The 21,118-nt window shown below is 37.8% G+C and overlaps 2 protein-coding genes across 6 annotated transcripts in view; one reads left to right on the top strand and one right to left on the bottom strand.

Moving 5' to 3' along the window:
• The window catches only part of TTPA (alpha tocopherol transfer protein), a 60,311-nt gene extending 51,361 nt beyond the window's left edge, over positions 1-8,950 (bottom strand). The window contains exon 1 of the mRNA XM_053896506.1: positions 8,588-8,950. Coding sequence (XP_053752481.1) covers positions 8,588-8,935 — 348 coding nt within the window. The 5' untranslated portion in view covers positions 8,936-8,950. The remainder of the gene's footprint in view (positions 1-8,587) is intronic.
• A 108-nt stretch (positions 8,951-9,058) lies between these two features.
• YTHDF3 (YTH N6-methyladenosine RNA binding protein F3) overlaps positions 9,059-21,118 on the top strand; it is a 40,507-nt gene continuing 28,447 nt past the window's right edge. Inside the window, exons 1-4 of one of the 5 annotated variants that reach the window (XM_019421244.2) lie at positions 9,059-9,398; positions 9,882-9,906; positions 13,231-13,376; positions 15,687-15,772. In XM_019421244.2, coding sequence (XP_019276789.1) covers positions 13,319-13,376; positions 15,687-15,772 — 144 coding nt within the window. In that variant the 5' untranslated portion in view covers positions 9,059-9,398; positions 9,882-9,906; positions 13,231-13,318. Of the gene's footprint in view, positions 9,399-9,518; positions 9,682-9,881; positions 9,907-11,339; positions 11,359-13,230; positions 13,377-15,686; positions 15,773-21,118 lie in introns of those variants that run through there. The other 4 variants (XM_019421247.2, XM_019421251.2, XM_019421250.2 and 1 more) reach the window with 4 other exon arrangements.

Below are 21,118 nucleotides of genomic sequence, written 5' to 3' on the forward strand. Positions count from 1 at the left end.
ATTTCAGTTTTTTATGAATTTTTTTAGTTCCCCAAAATAAGTCTGATTTTTTAAAAATTAAATTCATCTGACACTCTTAAAAGGGATTCATAAAGTATTGTACTGGTTTCGTAGGGCCACTGTAACCAGGTACCACAATCTGGGTGACTTAAAAAATGAGAAATTTATTATCTGACAGTTCCAGAGGCTAGAAGTCAAAAACAAAGTGTCAGCAGGGCCATGGTCCCTCTGAAACCTGTAAGGAATCACTTTGCCTCTTCCTAGCTTCTGGTGTTTTTCTGGCAGTGTTCCCTGGCTTGTAGCTGTAACACTTCAATCTCTGCCTCTGTCATCACATTGCGTTCATTCGTCCCTCTATGTCTGTATTTCTGTTTCTCTCATAAGGATACCAATCATATTGGATTAAAGGCCCACCTTAGTCCTACCTTATCTTAACTAATCACACCTGTAAGGGTCCTATTTCCAAATAAGGTCACATTCTGAGGTGCTGGGGATTAAGACTTCAATGTATCCTTCTGGGGAACACAATTCAATCCATAATAAGTATGTTCTAAGTACTTTAGGAATGAATTGTCACAGGGGTGCCCGGCTGGTTCAGTCAGTAGACTGTATGACTCTTGATCTTAGGATTGTGAGTTCAAGCCCTATGGTATGCTTACTTAAAAACAAAAACAAAAACAAAACTGAATTGTCACAGTTTAAGCAAGATGGTCACCATTTCATATACAAGCGAATTAACACCTGCTCACTAACATCGCTTTATGTGAGAAGACAAACAGGTATTAGTGAAGATCTCCAACTTTTCATCATTAGCCATACACTTTTGGATTTAGTAATTTTTAAAACTTAAGTGGTGCAAGCAGTGTATAAAGTGCTCAAAATATTTACAGATCAGTTCATAATAAATACTATTGTTGCAAAAACGCTTAACAGTTTCACCAAGTATTTTTGAACATGATTTCTCACTTAATGCTCAAAACAACCCTAATATGTTTTTCTCCATTTTGGAAATTAAGAAATTGGAATTGACAGTGTTAGACACCTGTTGAAGACATGCCTTCTGAAGACGCATTCCTGGGATATGAACCCAGATTTTGTTAGTAAAATTCTGGAGCTCTTATCACACATCTTGCTTGGTACATTTAACATTTAATGATGAGGAGGATGATAAAGAAGATGGTGATAATGATAATTGCTAATGTTTACTGGATGTTTACTGTGTTCGCAGGACAGTGCCAAACACTGCACATAATTATCTCTCATTTAATCGTTTCAAGAACCCTAAGAGGCACAGGCAATACCTAAGCAGAGATGGAGGGAAATTAGCCCAAGGCTACAGTGAATGCTGAAGTCAGGATACACACTCAGAGGTCCTACTCCAGAGTCTGCCCTCTTAACCACTTCCGTACAGCCTCCTTGACCTTGTGAAGCCTTCCTAGACGCTCTCCATTCCAAAGACCTCGTCATGGGAGTTCTTGTTACACTGTTACAAACCAACATGTTTTACTGGCACATTACAAACCAACATATGACTACCCAAATGACTTTAAGCAGATTACTTAGTATTTTCTTTTTTTTTTAATTTTTTTTTAACATTTATTTATTTTTGAGACAGAGAGAGACAGAGCATGAACGGGGAAGGGGCAGAGAGAGAGGGAGACACAGAATCAGAAGCAGAATATTTTCAAATGCCAGTTGTCTCAAGTATAAAATGGAGATATACCACAGTGAGGCTAAATTACATAACGTATGTAAATGACCTGGTACACATTAGCCATGTAATAGGCACTCAATTAATCGTAGTTATGAGTCAGACTGATATGATAGTTGGTTGTTTACAAGGTACTCTGGGGTTTTGGAGGAGGGGGCAATTAATTTTGACTGATAACATCAAAGGCCTTATAGGAAAACTCACAGTTGGATCTTGAAGAATGGAAAAATGTTAACAGGTGAAGACGGGCATGCTATGGTCTGAATGTTTACGTCCCCCACAAACTCATCTGCCGAAATCCTAACGCCTAATGTGATGGTGTTAGGAAGTGTGAGGCCTTTGGGAGGAAATTAAGTCATGAGGGCAGAGGTCTCATGAAAGAGATTAGTGTTGTTGTAAAAGATACTCCCTCCCGCCCCCCCCGAAATCTCTTACCCCTTCTGCTAGTGAGGGCACAGCAACGTGCCAGCTATGTACCAGAAAGAAGGCCCTCACTAGAACATGACCATACTGAAGGCTGGATCTTGACTTCCCAGACTCTGGAACTGTGAGGAATAAATTTCTGTGCCTTATAAACTACTCAGGCTGTGGTACTTTGTTATAGCACCCTGAAGGAACCCAGACAGGACAACTAGGCGGAGAAGCCTTTTGGAAATAAAAACATGATTCTATAAGTTGCCCCTGCCTGGAAGAACGAGGGTCACAAAATTGAGCGCTTTCATACAAAAGAATGGGACTGTGACCCTCGAATCCGTTAGTTCCACTGGTGTTGATGAGTAGTTCAAAAAACATCCCTCCTTCAGCTATCAGCAGTCTGTAATTCTGTATTTACGTGTGTGGACCATTGCCAGTTACCCATGTCACTACTGTAGTGGCAGAAATAGATGTAGTCACGGCACCGGCCCCTCTGTATCTTTTTTTTTTTTTTAAAGTTTATTTTAAGAGAGAGAGGGTACAAGTGGGGGAGGGCAGAGAGAGAGATAGAGGGAGGGAGAAAATCCCAAGCAGGCTCCATGCTGTCAGCACAGAGGCCAACTCGGGGCTCGATCTCACGGACTGTGAGATCATGACCTGAGTCTAAATCAAGAGTTGGACACTTAACCTACTGAGCCACTTAACCTACTGAGTAGCCTACTGAGCCTACTCTATCTTATACCTGAGGAACCCGATCCTTTTCTTCTCTAAAACTGTCACAAATGCAGCCTGAGAGCAGTGAGCAGCCATACCCATAAGGGAGAGGTGAGCGCTTTGGTTTGGAGTTGGGGGGGGGGGGGCAGCTACTTTATTTCCACATGCAACCTGCTGGGCTGAAATCAGTGGTAACTCATCTCATTGGCCTGGGAGAGAACTCTCTTGTCTAGTCCCATTGCACTATTGGGGGTGGGGTAGATGAAGGAGCAAGAGTCCTATTAAGGTCAGTTGGAGAGAATCAGTACTTCTCTATAAGTCAGCAAATTCCAGGGTTCTTGTTCTCCACCTCTCCATTATACCAGTGATGAGTTATTGCTTCCATGCTCCCACCATCTACATTTTTCCTCTTCACTGTCCACGTAAATGCTACCCACTCAAAGCTCACTTCCTAACATCTGCTGCTCTCATAATACTCCAATGGCACTCAGCTCGTGAATTTTATTATTTTGGAAAAAGCAGAGGCCTTTCCAAAAAATCGCCTTAAACTTGTTCAGAAAACTGGCGTAACCATCTGAAAAACTATGTTCTAATTCCAGCTGAATCATTTTATCACTTACTATTACGACTTAAGTCTAAATTTCTTCTTTTGCAAATGAATTATATACTACCTATCCTACCTCAGAGGACTGAGGTTATGCCCCACATATGAATGCAAATTACAGGGGTGCCTGGGTGGCTCAGTTGAATGAGCATCCGACTGTTGGTTTCAGATCAGGTCATGATCCCAGGGTCATGGGATCAAGCTGTGGGTCGGGCTCCCTGCTGAATGTGGAGCCTGCTTGAGATTTTCTCTGTCTCTCTACCCCTTCCCCCTGCTTGCGCATGTGCATGTTCTCTCTCCAAAAAAAAAAAAAGAAGAAAAAAGGAATGTAAATCACAAACTGTAAATCACTATTGAACTAAGTATTATTGTGGCATATTTTATCTTTGTAACTAGACAAGCTCTCTTGAGTATAAGATTCATGTCTTTTTTGCATTTCCCCCAAAATGCCTCACAATGTGCTACAATCATAGAAAGCATTCAGTATTTGTCAATAAGAAACAGTATTATTTTTATAAAGAAGAGGTCTTTGGTCAGTTTCAGGAGATTTATACACTCAATATTATTAAACAAGATTTAATTAACATATTCATTGTTTTAAAAACCCAGTTACATTTCTGATTAAAAAAATTTTTTTTTATTCATTTTTGAGAGACAGAGAGACAGAGTGAGTGGGAGAGGGGCAGAGAGAGAGAGGGAGACACAGAATCCAAATCAGGCTCCAGGCTCTGAGCTGTTAGCACAGAGCTGTGGGCTCGAACTCATGGATGATGAGATCATGACCTGCGTCGAAGTCAGAAGTTTGACTGTACCACTCTGACTTTTGAATGACATTTACAAGTATTGTCCTTTTATACTCATTTCAATCCAAATCTAATTTAATTGTTAGATTTACCAGAAATATGAAAATTTTCCATTTGAAGTTTCCAATTAAAAAAACACTTATAAGCAAAACTGGAATTCTTCAACATTTTCACATTAAAAATGAATCTTTTTCCTTTTAAAATCTTTTATTTGATATCTATGTGAAATTCCGGGAAGTACAAATCCCTTTTAATAACACGTAGTCAGTCTTTGAGCTTATGGTGGATTTAGTATTGACAAAAGTGTTGTAGTTTTATTTTTTTAAATTTTTAAGTATAATTAATGTGCAATGTTACATTAGTTTCAGGTATACAACACAGTGATTTAACAAGTTTATACATCTTACTATCCCTACAAGCATAACTACCATCTATCATCACACAATGCTACTACAATATCATTGACTATATTCCTTATGCTGTGCCTTTTATTCCTTTGACTTGTTCATTCCATAACTGGAAGCCTGTATCTACCACTCCCCTTCACCCATTTTGCCCATCTTCTACCCTCTTCCCCTCTGGCAACCACCAGTTTGTTCTCTGTATTTATAGATCTGATTCTTTTCATTTATTCATTTTTTTTTTTCAGATCCCACATGAGTGAAATCACGTATTTGTTTCTCAGTCTGACTTATTTCACTTAGCATTATACCCTCTAGATCCATCCATGTTGTTGCAAATGGCCTGATCTAGCCTTTTTAATAATTGCATAATATTCCCATGTATTTTTGTGTGTATGTATCACATCTTCTTTATGCATTTATCTATTGATGGACACTTAGGTTAGTTCTATATCTTGGCTATTTTAAATAATGTTAAAATAAATACAGGGGTGTGTATGTCTTTTTGAATTAGTGTCTTCATTTTCTTTGGGTAAAAACCCAGTAGTGGATCATATGGTAGTTCTATTTTTAAATTTTTGAGCAACTTCCATACTGTTTTCCACAGTGGCTACCCCAATTTATATTCTCACCAACAGTGTATGAGGGTTCCTTTTTCTCCACACCTTGTCAACAGTTATTTCTCCTTTTTTCAATTTTAGCCCTTCTGACAGGTATAAGGTGATATCTCATTGTGGTTTTGATTTGCATTTCCCTGATGAGTGACGTCGAGCATCTTTTCATGCGTCTGTTGGACATGTCTTTATCTCCTTTGGAAAAATGTCTATTTTGGTCCTCTGGCTATCTTTTAATTGGATTGTTTGTGTTTTGGAAAAATGTTCTAATTTTAAAACATTTAAGCTAAATCTGATTTTCTCATAGGCTAGAAAGTTGTATCTGACATTCTATGATTCAACCAAGACTTTTAATCAACTACGTATGACATATTTAATCTGCACATTGCTTTTTAATATATTTAACTTAGAGAACCACAGTAATCATATAAAATTTTAACAAGTCAATATCATAGTATGTACCTGCAAGGGAAAGGAACTCTTAATTATTATTTACACTGTGTCAATCACTATACTTGTCACTTTATTTGTTTATATATATATGTTTATTTGTTTATAAGTTTATTTATTTGTATATATATGTGTGTATATATATATATATATATGTATATATATATATATATATATATAGTTTATTTATTTTGAAAGAGAGAGAGAGAGAGAGAATCCCAAACAAGCTCCGTGCTGTCAGTGCAGAGCCTGACACAGGGTTCAATCTCCTAACTGTGAGATCATGACCTGAGCTGAAATAAAGAGGTAGATGCTTAACCGACTGAGCCACCCAGGCACCCCTATACTTGTCACTTTAAATACAATTGATTCTTATTATTCTTGTGTTTCTGTACTTGCAAATGCCTACTCAGTTAAAATTTATTTGTAACCCTCAAATCAACACTCTAGTACGAGCCAAGGAAGTCAATCTGGGTAATTATGCACACAGTTTGGTATTAACTAGTTATCTCCCATGACCTACCATCCCCTTCTTCCTTGGTAGTAAACTCTCTGACACATGGCTACCCAGAATGTTTTCCAAGTTTCCTTCAACTAGGTGTTTTCATAAGACTGTTCTAGATAGTAGGAGGTAGACAGAAGTAGGAAATGCAATTTCTCAAAATGTCCATGAAGGAGAGAGACATGCTTTTCTTCACCTTGCTTTCTGTTGGTAGGAATATATGATGCCTGGAAGTTGAGCAGCCATCTTGGATCACAGTGTTATTGTGAGGACGGTGGACCAACAGGCTAGGAGTCTGGATACCTAACACTGTGACAACAGCCCAAGCCCTGGACTGACAATGTCCAGATTTATATGTATACACACACACACACATATGTATATATACACACATACATATATATACATATATTTACACACATACATATGCGTGTGTGTGTGTGTGTGTGTATATATATATATACGTATATATATATACGTATATATATATGACAAAAACAGACCTCTAGCTTAAGTTCTTATTATTTGGGACTTGATGTCACCTGCAGCTGAACCTAATTTGAACTGATAGAAAAAGTCATGCAGAAATGCAGGGCCATCGCTTAGAGTTATAGAGAAGTAGAAGTCTACTGGATAAGGCACCGGGATGGCCGACGGGTAAATGGGGGCTGAACCCTAACCTACCCACTCCTTTCCAAGCTTTGAATAGTGTTTTGTTTACCAAGAGCCTGATATATACTGGTAGCCCTGTAGAAAAGTCAAATTTTGTCTAGAATCTAAACTCTAGAGCAGCATTTTCCAAAAATTTTTGAAAATTTCATCTGCATACTTCTGGAAGAGATGATTTAAGGTAGTCCCTTGAAGTACTTCAAACAATAATATTTAATACTAAATTAAATGGGCTTATATTTCATGGTAGTTACCACTCCATTCTGCAAGTTCAGACCTCAGTGCTAGGAAGCACAATAAGCAAGGAAGGAGACTGTTGAAGAGCAGAAAGAGAACAGAAAGCTCACGCAACATCATGTCATTAGGCGGTATTTTATGGTGGCTAGAGCACAAGCTCTGGAGCCAGACTGCCTGTGTTCAAATCCTGGCTCCCAGTGACTAGCTGTGTTATTCTGTTTCTTAACCTACTGTGTGCTAGTTTTTGCAACAGAACTGTAATTTAAATAATTACAGTGCCTGACATAAATGAACATTCACTCAATGAACATAAGCTATTCCCACCATTCTGGTAATTGTTTAGCAAAGGAATCTGAAACTGGCCATGCTTGTTGGAAGCTCACTCTTTGCCAGGAATTGTACATATCTGACCTTACTTTATTTATTAGGAAACTAAGTCTTTGAAAGTTTCAGTAACTTTCCCAAGGTTATGCAACTAATTCTAGCCCAGTGAGAATTCAAACTCCAGTGGGTTGGATTCCAAAGCCATTGTTTTCAACAAAGATAATTAAGGACAAGGCCTGTAAGATTTCACAAGCTTCCTCTTGTATATTCTTTCCCCCCTCATAGCATGTAGCAGCAAACTCTTGCACGCCATAAAGTTCTGTATGGGAATGAAGAATGGGTACACCGCAGATTGAGAAGAGTAATTGGGTGGGAGAAGTCTTGGGAAGTGGCAAGAGTGATCAACCTGAGCTGAAATTCCACCTGAGTCCCTGGGACCTGTGGCAAAATAAGAGAGCATGGGAAGCTGACCTGATATGAAAAATGCCTCTTGGTGATTTACAAGAAGCAGTAAACTCTCAAGATAAGTTCCAGTTCTGTTTCTCAGTGCTTCTAAAATACGTCGTAGTGTAAAACACAAAATGAATCCTATCATTCAACAATTTCATACTTTCTCAATTATCACTTACTTGACGGCGTTTAAATAAAGAAAGAATTTACTAATCTAAATTATTTCTTTTTTTAGAGTCCGCATTATATCTGTTAGGCAAGAAATCTTTGTCTTTATTGCAAAGACATTATTTCAACATAAGTTTCAAAATCTTGCAAATCGGCTACTTTCGTTTTGCCAATTTGCAAAAGAGTCACTTTACCAGTTTCTTTTGAAATTAACTTTTCGACTGAAAAGCTTCGCATAACTATGCGTACCTTTGCCGAGGTAACTTCTTCGACAAAATCAACTTAACATTAGGGGAGGGGAACACAAGTGTAGGAATTGGGTGGTAAATTTGACTCCAGAGGTTAGGGAAGCATTGTGAGTTATTCTGAGCACGTGCCTGGGTTTTGGTGAGAACCAACCCTTGCCGGCGCACCTCCTATTTGCTTTTAAGTGTTAGTGCCCAGAGCTCTGACCTGGCCACTTTCGCTGCACGTGCGAACTCTTGCGGAAGGCCCAGCAACTCTGTCCCGAGGGTGGTTGACTCACCCAGCCGCCCACGTGGCCGTGGATGGCCTCAGGAGGCTCTGGCGGAGGCCCTGCCACCGCTGCTCGCGCACCCGGGGCGGTGCGGCGGTGGCTGCGACGCTGCAACCCACCAACGTCCTCTCCGTCATAAGGAGGGCGCCGCCGGCCCTGCGCCTCCGGCCCGGCTCCGCAATCCCTGGCAGCCGCACTTCCTGCCCAGAGTGCGCTGGCTTCCCATTCCGGCCGGCTTCCCGCTACAGCCGCCCGCCGCGCGCCCCGCAGCATGCGAGCCCGACCAAAAGAAGCCGCAGAAGCGACCCTGGAAGGTGGCGCTCGCGGCCGCACAGGCGCACTGCCTCCCCGGCGCATGCGTCCAGGGGCCGACCCGCGGTCCCCGTCTCCGGTGACGTGGCGACGCGCAGGCGGAGCCAAGGTCGGTAGCGGGCGGGTGGGTGGGGGAGGAAGAGCGAGGTGAGCAGGGACGTCAGAGTGGAGAGCGGAAGGTCAGGGAGGCTCGGAGCGGAAGTGAGACTAGGGAGTCTGTCCGCCATTGTGGACCCGAGGAGCGGAGAGCGAGAGGGGGAAGAGCAGCCTGCACGCCGAGCAGAAGGGCCCCCTCCACGGACCCCCGAGCGCGAGGCCGTCTTTCTGGCTTCTCGGCGAGCGGCGGCAGCGGCGGCGGCTGGATCAGTCACTCGGCCGAGGGCGGCAGCCAACTGCTGTGAGTGCACGGGGAGAGGCCCAGGCGGCGGCGGCGGCGGCGGCGGCGGCGGCGGCAGCAGCAGCAGCTCTCGGGTTGCGGTGAAGAATGTCAGCCACTAGCGTGGATCAGGTGAGGGAGCAGAGGCCTCAGGCTCGGCGAAGGCCCGAGCCCCGGAGCTCCACCCTCGCGTGGGGCTCGGGCTCCTCCCCGTCGCCGCCGCTGCCGGCCCCATAACGGTGCTCTGGGCTCAAGTTGCTGCGGTCTTGCCGCCCGGGCCGGGGCGTGCGCCCTGCCCCCGAGCCTGCGGCCGAGGCGGGAGGCCGCGGGGCCGCGGTGGGTGGGGGAAGGACCGCTCCTAGGGGGCCTTAGGGCACATCTGAGGGCGGCCGACGTGGGGCTGAGACCAGGCGAGGTCTGGGAGACGGGTTTTGAGTGGCGGGTGGGAGGTTTAAAGACCGGGGGTGGTTGGGAAATTGGAGGCTATGGAGGATGTGGTGGGTTTTCCTCCTACGCGGATTGTTGAAAATAACTTGTCTTTGATAATGTCTTTGATTAACACACTTTCTCTCTCTTTTTTCTTCTCATTATCACACCTTCCGTCTTGCTGCGCAGAGACCTAAAGGGCAAGGAAATAAAGGTGAGTTTGAATATTTTTCTCTTATTTCTTAATGTTGGTTCGATGTGACTTCTAAACTTTGAGAGGGCCTTTTTGCACCATTTTGGGGGGTTGGTTGGTTTGTGTGTTTTGAAATGTAGGTTTAGAGAAATATTCATCATGGCTAAAGCAGCGAAATGCTGTCCCAAACTTCTGTGGTTCCCTTGCTTTGAAGCCACTTTCATAGAAACCAGAGTGGCAGGAGAAACAGTTTTCTTAGTTGTATCTCAGTTAAGGAGGGACTAGGAATGTGGTGACATGTCTTTAATTTTGCAATTTATCTGTATTATGTAACTTCTGCCACAAAAATTTCTACAAATGTGTGCAGATAAGTGGACATGTTGTTCGACATTGCTAGGTTACACTGGAGAATGCAACTCAAGTTGTATTCCATGTCACGTTAGTGAAAATTGTACTGTTAATCACTGGTTCTACTGAAGTCAGTTGCAATGAGGCAGTAACACCAGAGAGATCAAAACTGAACAGGCGCAGTCCTGGTGGCAAGGTGTGACTCAAGCTGGTATTTTAGAAAGGACTGAGAAGGAAATAGTTTGTGAGGTTTCTGCTACGGTGATATGATTTAGTCTTTGAAAAAAAAAAAGTACTATTGAAAGTAAAGCATTAAAAAAAATAAGTGTATTTTGTGCCTCTTAATATGGAAAATACAGTCAACTGACTGAAACATTATGACATTAATCATGTGACATTAGTAAGTATAGAACAATAACTGCTTTCTTGGGACAGTGCCAATTAACATTACAGTGAATTACATATTTATAACATTTTGTAATAGGGCCTGATATCAGACTAAATAGAATTATGTTTCCTGTTTTTTATTTCAGTAGTATGGTATTACCTAAAAAATAAGATGTACAGTAGCTTTTGAGATACAAGTTCACAGTCTTTATTGGTGCTCTTTATACTCTTAGCGTTTTTATTTGCCTTTGCAAATTCGAAAAGAATAGGTTTTGAGTACTCAGCTCAGTTAATTTTCTTTGAGTTGTAGTGCATTTTATTTGAGAATTTGTACATACCAGATGAATGGCACTGTATCAGATACCATGAATTTACCATGAATTTCTTTTGATTAAGGATGTATTTTGGGGGAGTATGTACGTATTTAGAAATTTCAGTTTTTAATTTTTAGAGGTAAAATTTTAATTTTAGAATTATTTTCTGTTGTAAGCATAAACTTCAATTCGATGTTGTTTATTTTAAATGTTTTAAAATATTCATTTGTAAATTTGAAAAGAATGATCCATTAATTTTTTTTTTTTTTGCTAGTCTGCTCATGAGGAAGTATATAGACTTGGAGATATATGAAATCTGTGGTCATTATTGCCTAGCATAAATTATTTTATCCTAGATCTGTGGGGAGGTGGCACTTTGCAAGGCTATTTGAAATGCTAAGTGTTTTGTGTTACCTGCTCTAAGGTAAGTGTGCAAGTTCAATGAAGTACATACTTGTTTAACAAAACAACATAAAGCATCTACAGCATTGTAAGCCATTACTGAACTAATCTGTGATATAGTCATTTCACTTAGGTGGTATCTTTGATGTTATAGTTGTAAATTACCTATGACACTATTGCTTATTGACTATAAATATTTTTTGGTTATTAAAATTTTTTTGATCCATCCGTGTAACCTCTTTTAGATGTATTTAGACACACAAAAGTATTTATTTGGATAGCTCTTTATTCTAAGAAATTTTCTTTTTTTCACCCTTATTGTCCCGTTCATAGTTTTATCCATGGATAGAACAATGGACTGGGATCACTAGGAGACCTGTGTTCTAATACTTCCTGTGGCTACTGACTTGCCAAGTGAGCTTGAACACATTGCACCTTTTGGTCAGAATTTCCCCTTCTATCTATAAAACGAAAGTGGTAATTCTAGCTGTAAATCCTATTGTATGTTATGAGGAATGACAATTACGGACGGGAGTCCACTGCTCTGGTGGCCATTTTATTTGCTGGATTTCTTTTCACCTGCCTCACTTCATCTATTTTTAAGGTGCAGGGAGACTTTTTCTAAGACATGGCAGGAGGGAAAAACTCTACTGGCCTAAAAGTATTGGTAATCATTTAAGATGCTTTAAAATGGTACATGCCGCAAGTGCACAAATACACATATACATTACTTGTATTTTTATGCCCCTGCAGGGAGAATTACAAGGCGAAGGCAGCACTCCAGTGAACTGATACAAGTAGCTATGTGTGTGTTTGAGAAAAACTCCTGTGCCTTAGCTGACTTGGTTTTCAAGCTAGTAAAAGTGTTTTACAGTTATTCTGTTTACTTTTGTGAAGCAGAAAGCAAAGTTATTTTTCTTGAACTACAGCCTGAGTGGTTTAAGAATATGAGTACTAAACTTGAATTCAGAACTTCTCAAACAGAAAAAATATATGTTGCTGAGGAGTTGTCAGAGTTCTGAAAGCAGAATCCTCTTCAGTTGACTTAATATAATTTCAGAGATGCTGTATTTCTTTTCTGAATTATCTTCATTTGACAGTGTTAGCCTAACACCTGTCTGCAGTGTTTTTGATTTTCTAAGGCTTTTTTCCCTGCATATCCTTAGGATATGCACTAACAGCTAAAATGTGAAAGGAATTCTGTATCAATCTCTTTGTAAGGCAAAAATGCTTTCATAGTATACGTTGTAATTCTGGGTGTACTTTTTTTGGAAGTTTGAGTTCTTTTTAGTTAATAGATTTTCTTTATATTAAATATTAGAACTCTTTTATTATACGTGGCTAGGGTAGTACTGAAGCTTTGTAGAAATTTAAGGCTAGTTAACTATTGGTCCTTTATTTATTTATTTACTTATATCGGTCTGTAATTTAAAATTGGTATTATATCACTGTTATTTATTAATAAGTAGAAGTTTGCTTGCTAGGATACAAGGGAACCTCTCCTTTTCCCGCAGGCACCACAGATAAAAGTGTCAGATCCCATACTCCTAGTAGTCTTACTACCAACTTTCTCCTGTGCCTTAAGTGTAAAAATAGACCAGTACATGGAAAGGAGTTTATCTTTGCCCTCCTCTCTCCCCCATCCCTTTCCAACAGAGGGACAGGATTGCTTGGTACAACTGCAGGTTAAAAGAATTAGGTTGAATTTGGCTGTTATTTAGTGTTTCAGAAAAGTAGTAGAAAATGCAGTATTCTTTTGTGTCCTCTCCCCACACTCCCTCTGGAAATGATTGCTAAGCACTTTATTGTCATTTTAGGCTTCATTTTATTATTAATCCTCAAAACATTCCTGTAAGGAGATAGAGGGTATATGGTATTGTCGCTGTTTTTGTAGGTGGGAAAACATGATGCACAGATCTGTTGACTTTCCTAACTTGATGTAGTCAGGACCAGAGCAAAGAATCACCTGGCTCCTAAGGCCCATGTTCTATCTTGATTTGACTCTGCTTCATAGAGCAGAGGAAACAGGCGAAGAATCATGTAAGTCATCTGTTCTTTTTTCCCTGAAGAACTTGTACAGACTATGGAACTGGCTTGGATTTCTTTACTATTTAATGGCTTTCAGGTTCCAAGACATTAGTTTGTCATTAAGTAATGTTCAAAAACTACAGTCTTTAAGACAGCTGAATTTCTTAAGGAAAGGTATGGTTTTGAAACTCAAGGGCTAGCCTATTCAGATTCTAATTTAATGCAAATCGCTTGTCAGTATTTGTGCAGTACTTTTGATTAAATATTTTTTTCCTTAGATTGACGTACTCCTTGAATAATCTTTTAGGACTTTTTAGACATATTCATGCATCACTTACGCACAGACTGTATATTTACTTAGTACATGAGAATATTTTGTTCTTAGTCTCAGCATCTTAGAATTAGAAGAGAAAGAATAGAACAGAGGAAATGAGTAAGAATAGCACTGTAATATACATTTAGATGGATTTTAAGGGGGTACTTTTTTTTTTGTTTACTATATGAGCAGTATGGGCTAAATTTCTGAGAATCTAATGAATATAAGAAATAGATAGTTGTAATTTTGAAATGGGTAGCTGTGTCAGATAATAGTACGTACTAGTGTAATAGTCCAATAGTGTAGTGAAGATTTTTTTTTCAAGAGAGACTAGACAGACCCCTTCGATGAAGGGGTGGTAAAGGAGAACAGGTATGTTAGAATCCTGTGGGCTGAAATGATTAGCCCAGCAGAAATAACCTAAGGTACCACCTCTTTATTTTTGGTTTTAGTGGCTGTTAACCTGTTTAAATTCTAGGGAGCATATTTAGTTCAACCTTGGCTCTAATGCAATCCTTACCAAATACAGTTAAACCACCCCGGTGGAGCCAGGATCAAGGTGACCTTCATGTTGCTCTTTTGATATTTGAGGGCAGTGTAGCATCATAAGAGGTCTACTTTGAAGGCTTCACAGAGTAGTATCATTTCTTTGAGTGATCATCCCTACTCAGTGGGTGGCAAAGAACTAAGGTATTTCACCTATCTTTGCTCCCGTGCCACTGTCAGCTTCTAATACTACATTTTTGGTTATCTAAACTCTTTGGAAAAATTAGGGTAAATCAAAATGTAATGATGCTATAGAGAAACACACAACTTAAATCCATACCCCCAGCTTTAATTTATAATACTTTGTGACACTGTATTTTTAAGCAGTAAATTTTCACATACTGCAGGGTTTTTTTTGTTGTTGTTTCTGAGGGATTAGTCAACATCCGTTAGAAACTTTCAGCTTTTTTCATCTCGCATGTGTTTCAGAAGTAGAATAGTATATTTAGAGAGTGTCATTATATCAAGTTTTAGCCTTGTAAAACTTCTGTTTATGTGGTCCTAAAGAATTTTTAGTCTTATTTGGATCTTGTAATATTTTATGTCAAATAATATCCAAGATTATTGAATACTGTCATTGAATCCTCAGACCAATGAGGTAGGTACTAATAATAACCTCTTTGTATAGAGAGATAGAGTTAGAGAGGCTGAGTCACTAACTAGATATCACTCAGCTTCTCAGTGTTAGAGTTGGGATTGGAACCCAGAACCTTCTTCTAGTCTGTATTCAAAAGCCCTCTGAGACAGCAGTCAGAATGACAGTTTTATAGAGCATTTTTGGAAATGATCTCTGAACAAATAAGGCATTATAAACTATTCTCTGGTTTTCTGATGTGTTGGAAGAACAACCATGGTTCTCTTTAGTGTCTTAACTTTATTTGTGCTTCCAAGTGAAAGTCTTTATAATATTTTGGTTTAGAATTAAGACCCCTTTTCTTTAGATTTTTTTATAATTTATTCATTGTGATAACTGCTTCAGTGAACTTTAGCCACTTTCTTTAAGACATTTACTCTGACTTTACTTACAAAGAAAGTTAATTTCGTTCTTTATTTGCCTTTATTGGACTAATATAAAGATCCAACAAAGGTAGAGAACATTCAGGATTCTATGATCTACAACACTATTTGAAGTTATTTTAGATTCAAATATAATATTAGGGAACCTTTCCAACAATTTAATTGCTTACTACCATGTTGATATTGGGGTGTTTACATTATGTTTTTGGTAATGGGAGGTGTATATAGTTTATGTAATCTTGGGTATATACAAGCTTTGTAAGTTTTTGGTGACACATAAATATTTGTATCTAAATCAAGTTAAATTTCTAAGAGGATTTTTTAATGAAAAGAACAACTCAGGATAACTTTCTGAGTTGGTTGAAAAATACTGAAAATTTTAGGTTATTCTGTCAGTTTCATAAAGGTAATTACCACACATCTAATATAAACATATTTTTTAGTTTCAGTACAAAACGGTTCGATTCATCAAAAAGATGCTGTAAATGATGATGATTTTGAGCCATACTTAAGTAGCCAGACAAATCAGGTAAGTCTGACAGTCCCATATTTAGGAAATTAAACTTACATTAGTATTAATTGATTTTTCAAATAGATGTCTTAATTGAATGAGGCTAACCATAACATGTATTAATCTAGTGTGCCTGCATAATAGTGAATAGCAGTTGCAGCTTTGTGGTACAGGAGAATTCTTTAGAAATTCTACCTGGCTGAAACTAGAGTGCGAAATACAAAGATTTGAAGATGGACATTATTTGTATGCGGTGTGGTTAGATTTTTTTTTGAACGTTGAGAGAATTTAACCTTCTAATGTCGCTGCCATGTCTTTATAGCCAAAGCAAATTACAAGATTTAATTAGCTACACATTTGTGGGAAAGGACTAGTTTATGCCTGAAATTTTTGGTTAATACAGTGTTTTCTTTTCCAATTTGAGTTTTGTTGGTAATTAAAGTTTTAATACAACTAGGTAACGTAGGGAATAGAAGACTTTATAAACATGCTCACCTTCTATGTTATAGGCTTGGAGAATTTCATAAAATCAAATAACTGGTGACTCTTGAGGTTCTTTTATGTTTGGATTTTTCACAGATAATCCTGTGAATTTGTAAACAGGTATAATTTAGATTTCAGCATTGAAAAACAAGAGTATTCTTTGGTCTCTGTATACCATATCTGCATCCATTTGTTTATTAATAAAAATATGTCCTCACTAGCAACAAATTTAAAAAAGAAACTTTCATTGTTAACTAGTGTCTTGGGAGAGAATATTCTGGAATGAAGACTGCTTTTGTTGTTTTGCTTAAAAAACAGTAGATGAAAAATGTACCTTGAAATCTTAACCTCTAGATTTTGTTTACATTGTAAAAGAATAAGGAACCAAATATTATTGCAGACCTTTACAGTTGTAGGGAAAATTTGAAAAGAAGTAGTTCCCAATTTGTGGTATGTAGGATTATTTTCAGGACTGTGGAGCGCCATGGTTATGTTCAATCTGATCTACCTCTTGGTCATTTCTTGTTAACCACCCCCTCCTATCTGTTGATCTACATTCCTAGCTTATGTTGGGAAGAAGTAAATAAATGAGAAAATAAAAATGGGTGATAAAATCTATGAAAGTTTGGCTGCTCATAAAAGAATGAAAAAATTCATTCCATACTTAAATAATCTAACTTTCTGATCTCAATAACAGATATTTACTTTCCACCTGAAGGTTGTCAAAGAATGCTATCACCGGAAAATAGAAGAAGATCTTTGTTTTGAATTGTAGTGCAAGGCTTAAAAGAAATATATACGATATTCTATTATATTTGGGCCCATACAGTAATCTCGGTTAACATCTCTTAGGGCAGTGTTTCCAACTTTTTTTGAGTTTGCCAACTTATTTTGAGAAATTCTGATACTATGAGGTATAGTAGATATTTTCTCAAAAAGGTCTTCGTGATCAGATAAATTTTTGATATTTTAAATTTTAAATATTTGAATTTTTTTTGCTACTTGATTTCATACTCGACTATAATAAAATGATTTTCTAAAGCAAGGATGCAGTTATGAAGATCCTCTGACTGACTTGTTCAGCCTCTGTTTTCAAGGAGTTTTAATGGAAGTTAAATGTTTGAAAATTACAACCAGTAAGAATCCTCTTGTTTTACTTAGTAACAGATCTTGTATAATTTATTTGTCACAGGGGCTTAGAGGATTGGTTTTTTTGGCATTCCACAGAGGTGCTTCAGGTCTGCCTAGGGAAAACCAGGGAAGGGCACCCGTGATCCCACCCATGCAGCAACCAGAGCTGTGCCCTTCCTTCTTTTGTCTGTTTTATATATTGGAATTCTGCATAAAATTGGACTTGTAAAAAAAAACTTTCAAAGTTTCAGAAAACCATTATTTTTTTAAGAATTAAAGGTATTTATGTAGTGAACCCAATTTTAAGTTTGTCTCATAAAAGTTTCCTTATGTTGGGATAAAAATACCTACAAAGGTTTGTTTTGTGGTGTTTAAATAGAAGGTTTTAGGTTTTATATTAAATTGTTACTATAATTTGAATGTATATTCATATGCTGTTTATTTTTTTTATAAATTTTTTTTTTTAACATTTATTTATTTTTGAGACAGAGAGAGACAGAGCATGAACGGGGGAGGGTGAGAGAGAGGGAGACACAGAATCTGAAACAGGCTCCAGGCTCTGAGCTGTCAGCACAGAGCCCGACGCGGGGCTCGAACTCATGGGCTGTGAGATCATGACCTGAGCCCAAGTCGGCCGCTTAACCGACTGAGCCACCCAGGCGCCCCTCATATGCTGTTTAAAGAGAAGTTTTAAAATTTGATGCCAGTAAGGGTGTATTATCCTCCCTCTCCTAGTCAGTACTAGTGAACAGGTTTTAGCAATTATGTTTCTGTAATACTAAAAATAATTATCTGTAATCAGGGCACACATTTACCTTTTAAAGAGTACTAACACTGGAATGTTGAAAACTGGGTTTATTGGAGATAAAAATTGAAAATTACCTGAAATCTTAGGAGTTTCACAATTTAATCTTAGGAGTACAAGAATTCAAGTTACTCATAATAACACCTAGGTAAAAGAAAATTTTTTAAAATGGACCTTTTAAAGCAGGTTTGTGAAAACTAGAATTGTTGGTGAAATATCTCAAGTAATTATTCACAGATTACAGTTATGCAAGCATTTATATTTCCTTGCACTGATCTAGCTGAGTAATTGTTTAATTAAAAATTTTTGCAGTTAGATGTGTAATATATCTTTAAAATTAAATGCCTTCATCTGGCTTTAGTATTATAAATAACAAAAATGAATCTTTTATCTGGAAAAGTGGTTAATGTTTTTGGCTAATGATTTAAATTGCTTTGTATACTTAGATCTAATTCGTATCAAACCTAGGGATACTTTAACACAGGTTGTTGGCCTTCTGTGGTAGAGTATTCTGTTTTCTAGTGCTCAGTTTCTTAAGGGATAATTTTTATAGTAATTTAGAAAGTAAATGTTCGTCCTTCAGGTCTTAGAATTAGTCTTCTAAAGTTCCTCAGAATACTCTGATGATTAAGTTGATTGGAAAATTCAGGTTTAACTGGTACTGTTACAGATGCCATGGAATTTATGCATACAAATTTGAAGAATAAGTTGGAAAAATGAAGTTTGAGCTTGTCTGCTTGTATATATGGGGAAATAAATTCCTAAGCATGTTTATCAGAGAAGTGGCATGGAGAGTAAGAAAGTAAAAAATATTTTGAATTTTGTTATTCTGAAAACTGCCCTTAAAGTTTGCATTATCTCTGCCTGTTGGAATGATTTTCTAACTAATAATTCTATATTGCCACTCAGCAGTCCTCTTAAAGTCCAAGTCTGATTGTGGCACTGTCATGTTAAAGAGTAACCACAGCTTCACAACAGTGGATACGTTTATTATATGAATGGCCTTAAAATTGCTCCATTTCCCTCATCTTTGGTCAACTTTCTCCATCTAATATGCTTGGGGAAATAGGACTCATTATTTTCTGAAAAAGTATTTTCTGAATATCTTCCTTTATGATCTGTTTTGTATTTGTGTATATGATTTATACACAGACATACACAGACTCATGTCTATCCCTTCATGATTCTTTTCTCATTCTCCCAGAAAGTTTTGCTTTGGTTGTACTTCCATAATAGTACCTGTCAAGTTGTAGTGTACATGTGTCTTCCTCACTAGACCTGGGAAGTGGTCCAGGTCAGAGACCATGTTCATGTTTGTGTCTCCAATGACTGGCATTGTATCTAGCACATAGTAGGCATTAAGTATTGAATGAACGGATTGGGTTATCTGCTAGAATTAAGGAACAAAGAATTACAGTTGATGAAATATTTAGGTTAACTGGGTACCATGTATAAAACATTTTTTGTGACATCCTTATGATTAGATATGTGTAGAGTATACTTTTTGAAAAGCACAATATTTTTTAAAGTATTAGGAGAAAATACACATAAGCATTAAAAGTGTACTAGACATGACCCTCGAGGTCATGACCTGAGCCAAAATCAGGAGTCAGACGCTTAACCAACCGAGCCACCCAGGTGCCCCTTCACTTAACTTTTTAATTCAGAAGTGATTTCTGGAGTTTGAAGTACCTCAGGTTCTTAATGGAAAAGTTTTTGTTTTTCTCCTTACAGAAGTACTTTTACTGGTGAATTGTGCCTTTTCCATTTTAATTGAACTTATGAGACATTTATAGTCTTCTTTCTTGGAAGGAAAGTTAAAATGGATCTTAGGTTGCTATAAGTGAAAGACTGGTTATAATTGAGTTGTATTAAAATGTCTCAAGTCAGAGCAGTGATCTTGAACCTCTTGTTCAGATTTTCTTAGAGATACTAGAAGAACAATTGATCTATTTCATAAGGCTAATAAGGAATAATAATTAGAAATGATTTAAAAATTTTAAGGAAGATCTTTTCATCTTTTCTGTATTTTAGTTTCCAAATTAAAAAAAAAAAAAAAACCACAAAACTAAAGGTAAAAGGCTTAAGCTCCCATACTTTATATCCATATAGCTCTTTGTAGTTAACAGAGTAGATTTTAAAAATCTTTACAACTGATAAGACCAGCAGGTGTTACTCCCATTTCACCACCAAAGAGTCAGGGTTAGAGAAATATGATCTGAGAGATCACTGACACAGAAAGTAAAAGATTAAAGAATTGAGTCTGTGTCCTTAGCTATTACATCCCAACAGCAGTTTATACTCTTAAGATATGGACTAGGTCTGAAATTATATCATGTGTTTGGTGATTAATTTACATTTTAAAGGGGTAAATTGTAGTCACAAATGTAACTGTCGTTGATTGAATACTTAATGTGTTTTAGACACTGTATCTTTATTTCCTTTTAGTAGATGAGAAAAAAATTCAGAGTTTAAGTAACTTGGCTACTTTCACATAGCCGATGAGTACCTGGTTTGTGATTCGAGTTCAGATACCTCATGACTTCACTTCAACCTTAGGTTAAATGGCCTCCCCAGATTGTGTTTCTAAGTTTATGCTCTGGGTAAAGGGTCTGTGGATCTCTTCTTATAAGTATCTTTTGTTATATCCAATGATTGTGCCATCACCTGTATTTACCTATTGTTATTTTTCCCCTTCCAAATAGTTTTTTGATAGTGAGGGAAACATCAAACATTTCAACATCATTTGGTTTAAAGATTGCATATCTTTATCAAAGAATATAGTAAAATTTCACTATAACTGACCAATTTACAAATAATGAATAAACTATTCAAGTGATTATTTGAACATAAACTGTTCAATTGATTATGTCTCATTATAACCAGGTTTGATGTAAAAGGTGAAAGTAAGTTTTGAGTTGTTTTTTTCCATCATCAGTAAGTGG

This window comes from Panthera pardus, unplaced genomic scaffold (assembly GCF_024362965.1).
Source record: "Panthera pardus isolate Hobbes unplaced genomic scaffold, ASM2436296v1 HiC_scaffold_7, whole genome shotgun sequence".
NCBI classification, from domain to species: Eukaryota; Metazoa; Chordata; class Mammalia; order Carnivora; family Felidae; genus Panthera; species Panthera pardus.